Source organism: Melanostigma gelatinosum (assembly GCF_949748355.1).
Source record: "Melanostigma gelatinosum genome assembly, chromosome: 14".
Taxonomy (NCBI): domain Eukaryota; kingdom Metazoa; phylum Chordata; class Actinopteri; order Perciformes; family Zoarcidae; genus Melanostigma; species Melanostigma gelatinosum.
The window spans coordinates 17,701,841-17,718,550 of NC_136647.1; the positions used below are offsets into that span (position 1 = coordinate 17,701,841).

The 16,710-nt window shown below is 44.8% G+C and overlaps 3 protein-coding genes across 4 annotated transcripts in view; 1 reads left to right on the top strand and 2 right to left on the bottom strand.

Annotated features, from left to right (window-relative positions):
* mtmr4 (myotubularin related protein 4) overlaps positions 1-1,692 on the bottom strand; it is a 42,927-nt gene extending 41,235 nt beyond the window's left edge. The window contains exon 1 of the mRNA XM_079284058.1: positions 1,648-1,692. The gene's annotated coding sequence lies outside the window, so the exon portion shown is untranslated. The remainder of the gene's footprint in view (positions 1-1,647) is intronic.
* Positions 1,693-4,745: 3,053 nt separating this feature from the next.
* Positions 4,746-8,003, top strand: hpda (4-hydroxyphenylpyruvate dioxygenase a; the record flags this gene model as incomplete). The annotated part of the gene is made up of 11 exons (XM_079283261.1): positions 4,746-4,841; positions 4,933-4,975; positions 5,074-5,156; positions 5,656-5,745; positions 5,842-5,948; positions 6,060-6,137; positions 6,345-6,507; positions 6,672-6,743; positions 6,905-7,027; positions 7,120-7,236; positions 7,890-8,003. Exons 1-11 carry the CDS (start codon positions 4,761-4,763, stop codon positions 8,001-8,003), a joined length of 1,071 nt encoding a protein of 356 aa, XP_079139387.1. The 5' UTR covers positions 4,746-4,760.
* A 2,438-nt stretch (positions 8,004-10,441) lies between these two features.
* The window catches only part of rnf43 (ring finger protein 43), an 84,907-nt gene continuing 78,638 nt past the window's right edge, over positions 10,442-16,710 (bottom strand). Inside the window, exons 3-10 of one of the 2 annotated variants that reach the window (XR_013772598.1) lie at positions 16,541-16,615; positions 16,313-16,447; positions 15,912-16,013; positions 15,659-15,829; positions 15,455-15,557; positions 13,697-15,205; positions 12,666-13,158; positions 10,442-12,551 (exon numbers count right to left, since the gene is read on the bottom strand). Coding sequence is in view for 1 of the 2 variants with exons in the window: in XM_079283876.1 (XP_079140002.1) it covers positions 13,133-13,158; positions 13,697-15,205; positions 15,455-15,557; positions 15,659-15,829; positions 15,912-16,013; positions 16,313-16,447; positions 16,541-16,615 (2,121 nt within the window). In the remaining variant the exon portion in view is untranslated. Of the gene's footprint in view, positions 13,159-13,696; positions 15,206-15,454; positions 15,558-15,658; positions 15,830-15,911; positions 16,014-16,312; positions 16,448-16,540; positions 16,616-16,710 lie in introns of both variants that reach the window. The other variant, XM_079283876.1, reaches the window with a different exon arrangement.

Here is a 16,710-nt window from a genome sequence, read left to right on the forward strand (position 1 = left end):
GCAAGTCATTTGTTTACTCTCCTTTATGCTCCGATTTGGACTCAACCGAGCCCTGAGAAACCTCTCTGGATCTCTCGCTAGATGCTCGCTTGTGCGTTGCTCACTTTGTGTGCAGTTTGGTGCTGGGGAAAGAGTGTACAGTGGGTTTAGCAGAGCTTGTTGGCTAAAAAATAGGCACCTGCTGCTGTTTGAGCCACACAGTATGTTTCTGTAAAACCAAAACAATAAGCCAAAAGAGTCAAAAAAGCCGGGCAGCTCTGAAGCACTATCAGCCAGCAATCCTCCATATTAGCCACGCACTTAGTGCACTTTATTAATAATCAACATTTATTCCTCAAACGACTGCACTCGCACTATTTATCACTGTGGTTATCACGTTGTGAGTAAATTGCTATTTCTTTCTCAAGGCATAATTTGGTGGTATAACTCACGCACCAGTGCACCTCGTCTGAAGTCCTTCCCCTCTGCATACAAACACACACAACATACGACGCCCAGGCTGCAACTGCCCCTTTGTGATCATTGTGCTTTTGCAAAAAAAAAAGTTTGGGGAAATTGTATCAGCAAGAAAGAAAACAAATTGAAATCCAAAACGTTCGTACCACAACTCCTTCATCACCAATCTGACACTAGTTTACAGGTGATGCTTGTGGAAATAAATCCCCCGGTGGAGGAGATGCTTGGGTGTTTTAAAACAAATTAATGCAGAAAAACAGAACACACACACGCGATAAAATACAATACAAATTGAATTATCATCAAAGAATAACTGAAAAGTGATGCGATTCTGAAAAACACATTCAGTGCCACTTGCGTCACTTTGAATACCATGGAACCAGCTAAGACCTTTAACATATGCATAAAGTTTACAGTTCAGGGTGAGAGACATTCAAAACACATGGTTTTGGCATTGCAATAGTTTCTCCATCCTTCAAAGTAATCATCTGAGGACATTTATGTGAAGCTATGAAGAGATAAGTCTGACACACACAACTATCGTCAAAGCTCTTAACATCAGCTTTTTCCACTACCTTTGTAAATGGGGTGGACAAAACACTAGATTTGATTAGTTTTCTTTGATTGTTGGAAATATGTCTCAACATGACACAACAACAGTCTCCCAAACTACATTATTCGGAACAGTATAATCTCCACGAGGGTAGGATTTAAAAAAAGAAAGTATAAAATAAAAGTCCAAGTGGGGGATTCCAGGGTAGACCTACCGCTCACCAAACCACAGCTCTAACTAGAGATGTCCAGCTCCACCAGAGCAGAGAAGAACAGGTGCTGTGTTTGACTCGTGACAACACAACAGGTGTGACTCACGGGGCTAAAGTTTAACGACACGTAAGGTGAAAGTGAAAGTGCACGAGAGCCTCACGGACTGGCACTGTGTTAGGAGGCGACTAGTTGACAAACCGAAAGTGTGTGTGTGCGTGTGCGTGTATGTACGTGCAGTGTTTGCAAACGTTAGCATGATGCTAGCCACCGGATACTGGATGTAAAATTCGCTCTTTTACGAACAGAAAACGAGAAAGCGGCTCAAGGTCCACACGTCCAACACAAACATGTCGGCATTAGACCATGTCACACACGATACATTACGTGGAAGTTACTTAAATTTAAAAAAGAAATCGAGTTACTCACTCTGAGAGAATCAGCTGACACAACGGTGACTCAGTAGACTACACGACTTCCGCATTCTTCTGCGATGACAAAAGCGCCAGCCAATAGCCAAGAACGACACTGAGTAGTATAGACCAATAGCGCTACATAATTCCTACCGGCCAATTAGGATTAACAACAGTCAAGCAAATGACTTGCACACACCCACAGCGGAGCCAATCAGGTGCCACACAGCTCTTGGCGCGCACCAATAGAAAATCACAGCGCGGCACAAACTGGATACACACAAACACAAGGTACGTGCGCACAACCACGCGTTGTTATAGCAGTCACAGCCCGGCAGGGTTGTCAATTATTGAAAACTATACAAGACTTTGGCTTCATTTTTAAAAACTGAAAGGAACAGCTTTGTAAATGAGTTGAACCAGAGATGTCAGTGATCTATAAAACATTAAAATAAGTGGTAATGGAAACGAAAGTAAAAGAGAGAAGCGTGAAAGGGAGGTCGAAACAAAGGGCACAGTTCATTTTAGAAAAAGTCTTCACATCTACCAATCAAAACCAATCTGGTTCCAGCTTCTCAAATGTGCTGATTTGCTGTTTTTAACCTGTTTTGTGTTCTAAATTGAATATCTTGGGGTTTGGAACCGTTGGTTGGACAAAGCAAGCAATCTGAAAGTTAACTTGGATTCTGGAAACTAGTGATGGGAATGTTTGACTATTTTCTGACATTTAATGAACAAAACAATTAATCAATCAATATATTTTTTATTTAAACATAGACTATTACTCATTGATTTTGTTTCATGTGGACAAAGTGACATCTATGCAAACCCTGTCGGACAATTAAGTCAACTGCAGGATCCTCATCTTTCTCGTGGAGCTCTCTCACACACTCAGTGGGACATGCATCTGGCATGCCCAAGCAGTTTACAGCACTGTAGCCGCGGGGCCAGGCACTATTTCTGTTCACCAGCCTTGTCTGTAACAGCCTGGACCTGACCTCACATGCTCTCCATTACCAGTCAACAGCCACACAGCGCGTGCGCACATTTTGCTGTCATTATGTGTTTTAAAATGTTAGTGTATAGCTTTCTTTTATATGATGATTTTAATGTAAAGTGTCTCTGAGAATTATGAAAAGCGCTCAATAAATAAAATGTATTATTATTATTATTATTATTATTATTATTATTATTATTATTATCAGGCTTTTTGATATGCCAGACACTGTGATGATCCAGGGCACACTGAAAACAAGAAAGAATGAGGTGTTGTAATTATCTTGTGGAAGTCATGATTGCAGCCTGTTTTTGTCCTTATTAAATGTGTGAGTCCTTATGAAAAGGAAATGAATGGGTCTAGATTGAATATGTAATCACTCAGAATAATAATACAATTATTAATTATTCAAAACCAGTTCCTTTACTCGTAGACATTTCTGAATTTTCTTACTGGGTGTATAGCACATGATCGCTTATCTGTTTAAATCAGGCCATGTTGCACCCTCTGGTGGTGAAAAGAAGAGAGGGCTCTCAGAGGAACTGGTGTAGAGCAGGATTAGGCAGGATTACTGCATTATTATTTAGTGCTGCGCGCTCCCAGTTCAGTTCTACACATTCTGCATGCATCCTTTTGTTTTAAGTTGTAATGAGTCACAACATACCCCACACTAGAGTGTGTGTAGCATCTGTACCTCATGTGTAACCGCTATGCTGAGGTTAGTGTGTTTGTGTTGTATATGACGACTGAGGCTCTGACTGCTGATTGGACTCAGGAGAGATGATCAAACTTCTACTGTTGAACTTTTTTCGCTGAAGTGCAGCAGGAGGCGGACAGGTGGGTGTAGATCCCAAAGGACCAATCACAGTTGGTCATCCAGTCACTACTTATCGGCACCCCCACCGGCCAGACTGTGATTTTGATCTTTCTTTTCTCTGAACTGTGGCCCATCTACAATCACAGCATGGTAAGAGACTCAATTATGATGAGCAGGTGCTCTCAGTAGGCATTAGATATTCTCACAGCTGAGTGATTGAGGAGATAATTATCTCCTTAGTGGATAAGAACCAGAGATCTATTGACTGTAGGTCTGAGCACTTGAGAATAACGTTGTGATGATGTCTATATTTTCCTTCTTTTCAGACAAGCTACACTGATAAAGGAGAGAAGGTAAGATTAAAGCTGCCTCTGACGACGGACAGGAGTCTGTGATGTGGTTTGAAGTGTTAACAGTACTGTTCGTTCTGCAGAAGAAGAATGTTGTAATAAATGAATTATTCTAAGCCTACAGCTAATACGAGCTTTTAACACAAGTCTTTAGTTGAACTAACATTTGAAAGAATAAAGAACGTAAACATGTCGTTAAAGTGTTGTGTTTTTATACCCGTAGGAGTCTTTCAACTGTTGGATACTTTGTTTCATTTTCTTCCATTGTACTTTTGCCTTTTAGCACGTAAGGGGAAGGTTTGTCAAGTTTCATCATGTCACCTTCTGGGTCGGCAATGCCAAACAGGTCAGTGTCCAAACGCTGACTTACGACCATTAGTTCACTTTTCTTTTCATCTGTGACAGGTTAAAAAGCACATCCGATTCTTTTCCACATAATCCATATTTGGATCGAGGTTAACCTTTTTAGAAATCAAGATGTACAGCGTGTGAACGCTCCGTGTCTGTATCATGCTTGTTTATACTTTTTACCAGGTAAATATAAGTTACTGTGTTCCAGTATTTACAGAAACAACTGCAAGTTACATACTAACTGTTTAATTGCTCGTCATACAGTTAAAATGACCATGAGTTGTTTATTCCGTAGCCTCTGAAACTTCCACCCTCTGTACTTTCTGTGCAAAAAAAATCAAAAAACAAGACACGATGAGTCGGCAGAAAATTGATCCACAACCATTTCGATTTTTTCATTTTCTAATGCAAAGTTACACTGGATCTAGCTTTTAAAATATGAGATTTGGTGCTTTTCTTTGTCATATATGATAATAAACTTCACATCTTTCGGTATTGGAGAAGAAAGCGTATGCTTCACTTTCAGCTCTGGAAAAATATAATTTTTTACAATCTTTTGACATACTTTAAACAAAACAACGACTTTGCAGGCAGCTTCGTTCTACTGTGATAAGATGGGCTTCGAGGCTTTGGCCTACAAGGGTTTGGAGACCGGCACCCGAGAGGTGGCGTCTCACGTCATCAGACAGGACAAGGTATGTAGGCAGGAATCCTGTGCCGATTGAATAAACACATATATCCATGATGAATTATCCTCTCAGAACCACCCCTCCTCTCTTATTACAGATAATATTTGTGTACGAATCTCCACTAAATCCCAGAAATGAAGGCAAGTTTTCTCAATACTTGAGACGATACGAAAGATAACGTGCAGAGAACATAACACGCTGCATGTCAGCCTGTCAACATGGTCTTATTTTCCCTCAGAGATGGGAGAACACTTGATGAAGCATGGAGACGGAGTCAAAGACATCGCTTTTCAAGTGGAGGACTGTGACTTCCTAATCAAGGTAACAAAGACAAGGAGGAAGAATACTGATGGTTCTATGTTTCTAACAGGTCGAAATGAACGAGTTGGCTTCACACTACTTCACCATTAATTACAGAAAGCTTTGTGTTTATTTACAATAAACTGAACCGGATTTGTAATATTGTAATTACTAAGTGCGGTGGTGTCCATGGTGTGTGTTGAAACAGTGACAAACACGCCGGTGTTGACACAGCAGCTTTCATGTTTAGCGCCTCTTTTGACCTCTTTAGCTCACGGTCAGACTGGAGGTTTGGAGAAACTCCCCCTGTTGACCATCAGCTGGCTACAAAGAGACAGCGTGACCTCTGACTTTACACAGAGACCAACATTAGCCTCATCTGAGATAGAAGTACATCACAGTATGTATGGGGAGATGTTCTGTCTTCAGCCACTGGAGGGCTCTATGAGCTGTCTGCAGACAGAAACAACTGTTGTTAAACTGCATTTCCCAACTGATCCCAAAACAACCCCACTGACAGACGGCTAAAGAGCGAGGAGCTGTGATCGTGAAGGAGCCCTGGGTGGAGCAGGACAGCCAGGGGAAGGTCAAGTATGCTGTGGTCCAAACGGTACGTAAAGAGTGACGCACGTTTGAAAGCCTCATGTGAATACACATATGAAACTGGGAAGGAAGAATAACAGTGTGTTCATGTTTTCTCCCTCAGTATGGAGATACAACACACACTCTCATTGAGTACCTCAGTCCCTACAAAGGCCTGTTCCTGCCAGGCTACAAAGAGCCTCTGTTTAGGGATCCTCTGTTAGCCACACTGTGAGTCTCTAACGTTTCTATGTGCTACATGGAAATACAGCTTCCATGAAATGCCACTTTCAAGGAAATGTTCCCATGCAATGTTTCTTTTTCTTCTTATTTTCTTTGTAGTCCACCGGGAGGTTTGAACTTTATTGATCACATGGTGGGAAACCAGCCAGATGACCACATGGTGCCAATTACAGACTGGTAAGACTGTAGGAGGGCACGTACACACGGCATGAACAGCAGACACACAGGGCAAAAGGACAAGTAAACACGGTCACTCCACCTCTGACACAGTGGGTAATGTTAGGTCAGGTATTCAAAAACAGGCTTCCAGTGCATCATTACTCCCGAACATTAGTCTGTAAAAGAGCTCATCGGCACATTTTACGTTTGCGCTCCAATTCCCAGGTACCAGAAGTGTTTGCTGTTCCATCGGTTCTGGTCAATAGACGACAAGCAGATCCACACGCAGTACAGTTCACTGAGGTCCATAGTGGTGACCAACTATGAAGAGACCATCAAGATGCCCATCAACGAACCCGCAAGGGGGAACAAAATATCACAAATCCAGGTGACTTTACAGTGGTGTATTGCAGTGGGTCCCCCGGCAGCTTTAGGAACAGTTGTGCAATTTGGTACTGAATGAACAAAATCGAAATGTCGAAATATGTGACACCTCCTGGTTTACGGCCCAACCTCAGTGCTTTTTATGTTCTGCATTTCCCTCTTTCACAGGAATATGTGGACTACAACGGGGGACCAGGTGTTCAGCACATTGCCCTCAACACATCAAACATTATCCAAGCAGTGAGTCTCCCGCGTTTGCACCAGATTTCATGTTAATCCACAAACTTCGTCTTCACACACACGCACACACCCCTACCCCCCCCCCCCCCCCACCCACCCAAAATCTGCAAGTAAAGGCAGGTTTTAGATCCTGCTTCTTCTTTTTTTTTGCCTTAACTCAGGTAGTGAACCTGCGCGCCCGAGGGATGGAGTTCCTTTCAGCGCCTGACATGTACTACGACAATCTGCGGGAGAATCTTAAAACCGCCAAGATCAAGGTGAAGGAGGACCTCGACCGTTTACAGGTGAGGAGGCATGCAATTCCAGCAAGCCTGAGATGATTTACAGCCTTTTTTGCTTCTGTCTGAACAAAAAAGCTTTCTGTTACCTCTTTAAGGAATTGAAAATCCTAGTTGATTTTGATGACAAGGGCTACCTCCTTCAAATCTTCACCAAACCTGTGCAGGACAGACCAACCCTTTTCCTGGAGGTCATTCAGCGGAACAACCACTTTGTGAGTACCGCGGACCAGTTACCCAAACGACTGGTGTAGCTGGTAAAGTGAGGGTAGTTGAATGTGTCTTGGCGGTGGGATCCACAGGCCTGTAGTCCTGTTTCTTAACTTCACCACCTTTTAAGAGGCTGAGACAGAGCCTCATGCACACCTGTTTGCAGCTCCCACCCAGTGTGAACAGCAGCCCACTTGTAAAAGATCAGTAAATCCATCACACGTGCAGATTAAAAGGCTCCCTGCTCCACATCGAGGGGGGATCTTTGGATTGGGTTGCACCCCGTGGCTCTCCATTTATAACAGCTACTATACATTCTGCTTGTCAGGACAGGCACATCTTGTCACTCTGCAACATCTCACTCGGCCTACAGATGTGGATACAAGGCATGGAAGTGAGAAACTGAATCCGAACCACAGCAGAGAATCTCTCAGGGCGACGACCAACACTTGATCTTTAGATTACTACTCTGAAAATATTTACATGATTAATTTGCGAGCCCCCCGGTGAGCGGGTGTTTGAACCCTTTGAGAACCTGTCGCGATCCCACGTCAAAGGTTTTTTAAACGGCCCCCCCCCCCAGAGCCATAACAAACGACACAGAAGACGGTAGATCTCTGGGTAATTAGCCAGCTGTGTGTGCTTATTCTCTCTCCAGGGCTTTGGAGCAGGAAACTTCAAGTCTCTCTTTGAGGCCATTGAGAAGGACCAAGAGGCCAGGGGCAACCTCACTGTGCAGACCCCCGACGGGCAGGCCAAAGCCTTCTACTGATCCTCCAGCACACTTAGACTGTTACACACGGCTGTACATTTCAGCGTATCAAACGATCATCAAATCAAATATCGTCATGTGACAAGCTGCAAGTGCTGTCAGATATGCTTGAAGTTGTCTGCAGATTGCGTGTTGTATGACTGAAGAAAGAAACTCTTGTTCGTGCAGGTTGGCGTGTGTGTTTGGGAAATGGGTGCACATTTGAAAGGAATAGTTTGACATTTAGGGAAAAATAATCATTGGCTTTCATCTAACTGTCGGCAAGAAATTAGTTATTTACCAAAATATTCAAACGACTACTTCATGATTTAAATGCATGAATCTTTATTTCTGAAATACATCACTTGAAGTCACACTGAACATTGAAATCATTATCTACTCTGCTCCGTGTCACTGAAATGTATTAGAAGATAAAAAAAGACACCGTCATGTCTCAGCCTTTGCATCTGGTGTCTCCACAGTGACACGCGTGTTGCTGTACGGTGCAAAAAAACTTACAACAGCATTGTGGGTAAGCACGGCACAGTAGGTGCTGGACACCGGTGTTAAGCATTCATCTTTTTAGTTTTTTGGTAAAACTTATGTTAAATACCGCGCCTATTACCACAGGGGTTTGGTTACATTATTTCCAAACTTATAAAAGCTATTTCATGATTCCATCATATAAGATAACGTCGCTGGTTGATGTATGGCGACTAAAATCCACACTTAAAAGTATCACATTCCTGAACAATCTGTCACACTGACTCACACACACTCTCTACTCTCTCTCTCTCACACACACACACACACACACACACACACACACACACACACACACACACACACACACACACACACACACACACACACACACACACACAATTTTAGTTCTACATCTCGTTGAATTGCTTCATTTTGTCGTCATCAAGCATTATCTTACATGTTCAAATAATATGCCATTCATTCTTTCCCTGTCTGTTCAGTCGGGGCTTCCAGCTGTTTTAGAATTAGTTTCTTATAAACAAGTGAGGAAAACAAAAAGCTCAGGTGAGAACAGAATTTTTGTTTTGCAAGTAGGAGATATCCAATTTTGGATTTCAACCAACACTTTGTTCTCTTTCGTTCAGAGCCAGAAGGGTTTGCATGAGGGAGTCATGAAAGCTGCAATCTACACACAAATTGGAGAAACTTTTAAACTGATGTAAAACATGCTCAGTTTGTATTCAGTGCTGCAGTCAAGATTACCTACACAGAGACGAGGTCATGACCAAGATCAGAGCAGAGTGTATCGAGACTGAACCCAGACCAGGCCCATGTCCACACTACTCCGTTTTAAAACAAAAACGATCTCCGTCCACACGCCGTTTCAATATCGTTTTCGAAATGATCTCCGTCCACACTAAAACGGCTGAAAACCAATATCACCTGACTCTTAACGTACACTCGGCGTGGGTGTCGCTGTAAACAGGAAGTGGATTGGTTGCTTAGTAAAAAAAAATACGACAGCGTAATAAAGTAGTCGTTAATAATGAATGGTCGTGTTTGATACTTAAGATCTTCTCTAAAATCTTCCTCTGTGAACTCAGACACAGTTCGTGGAAAGTTTTATTTTTCAGACTTAACGTTAGTTACAGTGCTGCAGGTCTTGTTCTCTCTCTCTCTCTCTCTCTCTCTCTCTGTCACACATCTTCACTTTAAAATCAACACTTACACATAAAGATTTACTAGATTATGATCCATAAAAGTGGTCAACACACGTCTCTCACTCGTTCCCTCTCGGTTTCGTTGTTGTTCTCACTTGTAGCTCTGCGGGTGACTGAACTCTGTCCTACTGAAGAGCATTACTGTGTTGTTCCTTTTACGTTTTATCTGCGGACTTCACAATAGATGTGCAGAACAAAATAAGCATTAATAAGGACAGGAAAGTCCTCTGTTTTGTGTTCATCACCCTCCCTAAAGCCACTAACTGTGGCTTCAGACGTCCTCTCCGTAGGTCTGATAATGCGCTGGTCACTGATTGTGACGTTGAGGGTTTGAGACCGAGTCAAGACCAGGACCAAGGCAGGGCCGCACCCACACTGCAGGACTCACTGACGATGAAATGTGGAACATGCAAACTGAAAGATCCACATTCCTCTTTATTCACCTCTTTTATTGCCATACATGCTGTGTATGTGTAAGTTTACCATGACAAAATGTCTTGATAAAATGATCAAAAGACATTGCAGAGGTGATTTCTGTGTGTGGGAATACTCCTTTGTTCTCTATGAGCAGTCACAGTGTTGATGTTAACAAAAGGAAATAGACAATGCACAGGCCATTCTGTCATATCCCTGCAGTCATGGTCTTGTGACGCGATCTTCAAATAAAACCCAATTGGTGGTTTCGCCAGCAAAAAAAAATATATTCTGTACAGAGGTTTTATTTCAAAATAATTTATTTGCATATAATTGGAATGAAGACAGGTTGATACATCTGTGATGGCACTGGTCAGTTTCCATATAGAAACATTCAGTCTCTACAGAAACCACTCTTTCAAACCTGGACAAAATGGATAAATATATTAGTAAATAAATATATTAGTGACATGTCACTATATTGAAATGTTCTATTATATATAAAATACAACACTATTTCATTTCTGGGTTGTTTTTTTTTGTTCTCGTTTTGTACATAAAGTATCCAAAATATACCGACATACCCCTGAACATTGTGGAGGGATTTGTTTACTCATAGAAAAAGGCAGTTTCAGCTCATTATTCTTGCAAAACATGACAAAACAAAACACATAAAACAACACAAAGAAAGATCGTGAACAGGGTGACATCGCATCAGATATTCTGCGGCATCACTCAACGCTATTTTCCATGTGCTAAAGGTTCTGGGCTTTTTTTCCAAAATGAATACTATTTGTTTTATGTTGTTTTTTTTGTATCGTAAAACCAGCTCAAGCCAAAGTGCTGCTTGTAATTCAGTCATTTCCATCTCAAGTCTCCGAGACTGTTTGGGTGCGAACAATAACAGACAAGGAAACACTGATACTTTAGCACACATACAAAGTGAGGTATTAGTACAACGGGACTGCAGTGGAACATGTCTGCATGATTGTCCAAAATATTGATGATCTGCTCTTTAATTCTGCCATGCTCTCTCTCGTCATTGAAAGCACATTTCATTGTGAGATTTAAGGAAAGGCTTGAAGCAGGGGGGGGGGGCACAAGGTATCCTCTAATAAGTGTTCAATATGTTGCCTCTTTGGTTGGACAGGTACGGGCTTAGTGTGTTGGGAGGTTCCTTATTTAGGATGATGAGCATTTCTGAATGAATAAGGCACATATGAGGCTTTAGTAAGTGCTACTGGTTACATTGCAATACCCACGAGCTCCTTGTCTGCTGTTATTAAACTGTATCTGAAGTGCGACTGCTGGAAAAAAAAAATCCTTTTCACATTTTCACTGAGCCTTTAAGGGAAAGTCCACGCTAGAACAGAACTCCTACTCCTCTGATCCCAGGTCATTGAGCCCGTGTGTGGTTCAGCAGGCCCATTTGACTGTTGTCTGCACAGCTGACGTGTTCGGAGGAATTCTCCTCGGGTACAAACACATCTTCTGTCCGTCAAGTCTGCCTGAGCGGCTAAACAGGAGGAGAGGGAGTAACAGGCAACAGAGATGTAAACCTGGATTCTGTTGTTTATAGCCGTGAGGAATGGTTCAACATAACAAAATAAAAATAAATCTTTAAAATACTGTATCTGATTTCTGATTCAAGGTGGATCTTCCTTCAAAGCCGCAAAGGCACGGATTAGCAATGGACATTTACCACGACAAAGGATTGGTTTTTTTTACCGATTCCGGTATCATTACTGTAACTAAGATGAATTCTTTCCATTTGTTCCAGTGTTTGATTGTTCCTGAGACATTTCTCAGGCTGTATACTCATTACAGTTTGAAATCATGGGGAAAGAACACCGAGCTTTGGTGAAACTGGTGCTCTGGCAACAGACGCTTGGGACTGTAAGGTCTTACCCAGCATGGCTTAACTCCAGTTATACAATTAAAAAGTCACCGTCTCTTTTCTATTCTACATTGCTGGAAGACAACTGGAGAGCATATCCTGATGGGAGGATAATATACAACATTGTGATGAATTGGGCATTGAGGTAGCAGAGGAGAGAGGCCTGTTCACTCCGCACTGATCGGGGCTTTGACAGCACTGAGGTCAAACATGTGACGTAACCGTTGGCAAGAGAAACGATGAGAACGAGACGACAGCTCGTAATGACGACGACATAATTCAGTCAAACCGGTTCATTCTGAAAGGTTTATAATAAAAAAAATAAAATAAAAAAAATCACAGACTGCAAAAAACGAAACAGAAAATGATCCAAACACAGAGAACAAACATGTTGAAAACAGCTGCCATTGTTGAAATAATGAAAACAGGGCCCATGCGAGACTCAGCAACCTCAGCGAATGCTCACTGTCCGAGGGGTTGAGCGTCAACCTCTCTCTCCATTTGGACAGGCCAGACTGCCAGGAGGATAACTTTCTGTGGAGTTTATGGGAGCTACAAACAAACACAAAACGTCACTACAGCAGTACCTTTAAAGACCCCCCTGTGTGAGGCATGTTAAGAAATCTGAGCTGAGGTAGGCTGGAGAAGGAAGACGAAAGTAAGTACCTCTAGAACAAATCAAGTCATGTTGCAATAGAGTGAGCGATGCAGAGACGGAGTCTCACTCCACGAGGGCTCGACGCCCGAAGCGAGGAGCATTCGTCGCTTGTCCCTCAGGAGCATGGGAACCTGTGACATCATGTCGGTAATGAATATTCTTCCTGTAGCTGATGAGGAGAAACAGAAAAACACTTTTTCCCCGCCGTGGTAAGTCGTTTCCCCAGCAACTCCAAAACATTCAAATCATTCAATATATTTTCATACACAACATTATGAAGGGTCGGGTCAATTTCTTTTTTTGCATTATTAAATGACGGTAATTTCAATCTAACTCAGCTCTCAGCTGGGGAATTGTCTGAAGGAAGGCATAGCTGGTGGAATTAAGTGGAAGACATGAGAGCGATAGCCAATGAGAGAGGCTTGTCCATTCTGGCTCCTGTGTAGCAGCGTGATAACGGGGATGCAACGAGTTCTCACACACCGGACTCCTCTTCTGATCCTGTGGGCGCAAAGAAACAGCTCAGGTCATCTTCAAAATATAATAAAAAACGAATACAAAAAAAAGAAAATGCTATGCAGGTCTAAAAGGATCATTAGTTATTTCCTCCATGTTTCCGATTGGTAATAAAAACACTGTACTTACCAAATGATTGGCTGAGGTCAGACAGTTGAAGAAACGCAAGCAGTCAGATGAACATACAGATCGTAAACAAACTCCCAGCTTAGCCACAATTATCCAAAAGGGAAAACAAAGTGTTCACCCAAAACTGTCTATTGTAAAAACATCCAACAGACTTCAGGTGGTTTAACCTCCAAATAAAGCGGTTTCCACAAATCTGGCTTGTTTACCTGTCAGATCATCTGACTGCTCTCGTTTTCGTGTAGCGATGTCGCCGTGTTCCAACAACTTACCAGTTATTTCGCTGAGTACAACCCACAACCAATAGAAACGATTGACAAAACTGTGACAACAATAACCCAGAATGATCCTTTCAGTCTACAGGACTGGTCATGTCATAAACAAGTGAGACACCCACCCTGATTGTGGTGTAATGTTTGGCAGTACAAACAAATGTCTGTGTTGCGGTCGGCGGCGGGGCCGTGGTGGAACCTGCAGGGTGGCCTGTCCATAGAGGTCCCAGGCCCCAAGAGCTGAGGCTCTGAGCGGGCCTGCTGCACCCGCTTTTGCCACACAACGTGGGCCCCGGCATAGCAAGGCCAGTCCTCCATACCTCCAGAGTCCAGAATGAGGGGCACGGGGAGCAATGCAGGGTGCAGATCAGGAGGCGAGCAGCAGAAGCCCGGGCCCTGACCGTAGTGGATGTGGATGCTACGGTCGTCCTGCAGGTCTAGGCTCTGGTGGAAGCGAACAGAGGGGCCATCAAGCACACAGCCACCCACTCGCCCGAGAGGAGCGGGAGGGTGTCCGTGTCCCTGGTGGCAGCAGTGGGGTTGAAACTGTAAAGGGATTGAGGACACCCGTACAGGAGGTCCCGTAGGGCCGCTGGGGTCATGGTCCTGGCACTCCGTCCCAGGACTGGGCCGATCTGTGGGGTCTGGCTTTGGGCACTGGCAGGGGCTGTGCTTAGGAGGGCAGACAGGCAAGTCTCTTTCAAGGACAAGAGCAGCAGGTGCAGCAGCAGCAGCAGCGGCCCCCTGCTCCTCGTCCGAGCCTCTGCTCGGGCCCTGGCTGTGCTCCCCCTCCTCATAGTGGTGGTGTCTGTGGCGGTGGTAGTGGATGTGGCTGAACACAGTCTGCGGCTGCTCTTCGGGGCAGCCTGCTTTGTTCACCACAGAATCCAGAGACCTGGGCCGGGCCTGGGCGCTCGCCTCCAGGCTGTTCCTGCGGGGGGGGCGCCCAGAATCTGGCCCATAATCCACAAACGGATCGTAGTCACTGCTCAGAGAGCTACGGAAGGTGGACCAGCTGCCATAAACCCCCTGCAGGGACACGTCGGTGCAGTTGAGAACAGAGTCGCTGGAGGAGCCGTGGCAGGGCCCCGAGCTGGAGTCACTCGCCGGCCCGTCGGCCATGTATCCGCTGCGCTCCGTGTGGTAGCTGCTGCCTGAGCAGCTGGCGTCGTCCTGCCTGCCGTGGGCCGGCGCGCCACGGGGCTGTTGCGTGACGGAAGCGGTGTGGTGCAGTCGCGAGCTGGACGCACTGCGCTGGGCCGGACAGGATGAGCGATAGTTGTGGCAGGACCGACGGGGGGTGTAGTTGTGCGTGGACGTCCTGCAGTTACCTCCAATCCTGTGGGCCCTCCCGGGACCCTCTGCAGGAAGGTGGTACCCACAGCCGGACGCAAGCGGCCTGCTGGCCAGGAAATGTAGCGTTTGGGGTTCCACGGCGGAAGGGCCAGTGTAGTGGCCCAGCGAGGGATAAGGTCCGGAGGGTCCACGAGGATAGTGGGGCCTCATAGAGAAGGGGATGGCATGCTGGGGGAAGGGGTGGTTGCGCGGGCCGCTGTAAGGCTGAGGGTGCAGGAAGCCCTGGCTTTGCTCTGGACTCTGCTGGAGCCTGTTCCTCTGGGGCTGCCGCTCCGTCCCTGTGGAGCACAGCAGCAGTCAGAATACACAAAATACTGCAGGGTATTCAGAGATATGGATGATTCTTGGCCAAAATAGGAGTTCTTATTTGCAAAAATTCAAAATGGGAAATGATAAATTGACTCAAATTGTACTATTGGCAGCATTGAGTCCATATGGTTCAAAAAACAAGAAGGCCTCAATTTTGAAAAGAAAACGATTGAGTCAGTCATATTTCCATATTTGACTGGAAATATGCTTTTCCTCACCCATGATGTTGTGCATGCAGAGGGGACAGGTGCGGTGTTGCAGCAGCCAGGGGTCGACGCAGTCTTTGTGGAACTCATGAGCGCAGGAGATGATCCTCAAATGCTGGGACGAAAGCGAGACAGAGGTAGATTTGATGATGAACAGCTGACGGAGGGCGGTTCAATCTACAGATACAGGATGCTCCTCGCTCTCTCTCCTCTTACCTGGCCGTCCTGGAAGTCCTCCAGGCAGATGGCACAGACGGGGCTGGAGTTGGAGCTGCTGGCTGACCCCCAGGCCGCTCGGTGGTGCTGGGAGCCCGAGCAGCCCTGGGAGCTGTAGGTCGTGGTCTCCAGTCGACTGATGGCCTGCATGGTCTGCTGATGGACAGAGTCCTGCACGCACAAGAAGGGAGGTGTTAGAAAAAACCTTTAAAAAAAAAGAAAATCGAGGTGTGGATCCTTTGCTTTCACTCACCCAGGTCCTGTTAGACTTGCACTTGTAGCGGAAAGCGAAGATTAGGACGATGGTCAGAATAGCGAGGACGATGGTGAGCAGGATGCCCACATCATAATGAGGCTGAAACGGGAAAAGGAGATGGACTCGAGCAAGTTGTTTGTATTATTTCACAGGTTACTGTTAATAACTTTAAGATGACAACGTGTGAGGCATGGCCATGGATCTGTCTCCCACCCTCCCCTGTCTACACTGGATGGTCTATTTGCATTAAAACATCCAGTCCACATCAATGCTTTCTCAACTAACATGACGGGGAATTCAAAAGACTTCCCTTTTTGGGGTTCTTTTCTTCCAGGCAATTTAAAGGAAAGCCAGAGAGAGAGAGAGAGAGAGGTGTGTGTACGCGTTTCAGTTCTTACCCATCTGGGCTGCTCCACCATGATCTCAATACGAACTTTGGCCTCCTCGTTCTTGTTGACCAGACCCATCAACTCCTCGGCGTCCTCCGCCTCCACCAGCACGACTGGACGCTGAAGGGAGTCCGTTTCTCGCAGCTGTGTGGAGAAAGTGTGAAATGTCTGTGAGCTCTCTCTGTCTTTGATCATTTGCAGATTGATGTAGCTGTAGCGCTGCGTCTGTGCACTCACCTCAGCAGCAGCATTGGCGTCATCACTGACATCAAAGATAACAGCCTGAGCTCCTTTGTCCAGTGCCATGCGGGCCTGAAGGACACAACACGGGAGAGGAGACAGTTCAACACAAAACATTCAGACAGCGAGGACATTTTCAGAAGATTCTTATGCCCGTGTGATGAGGA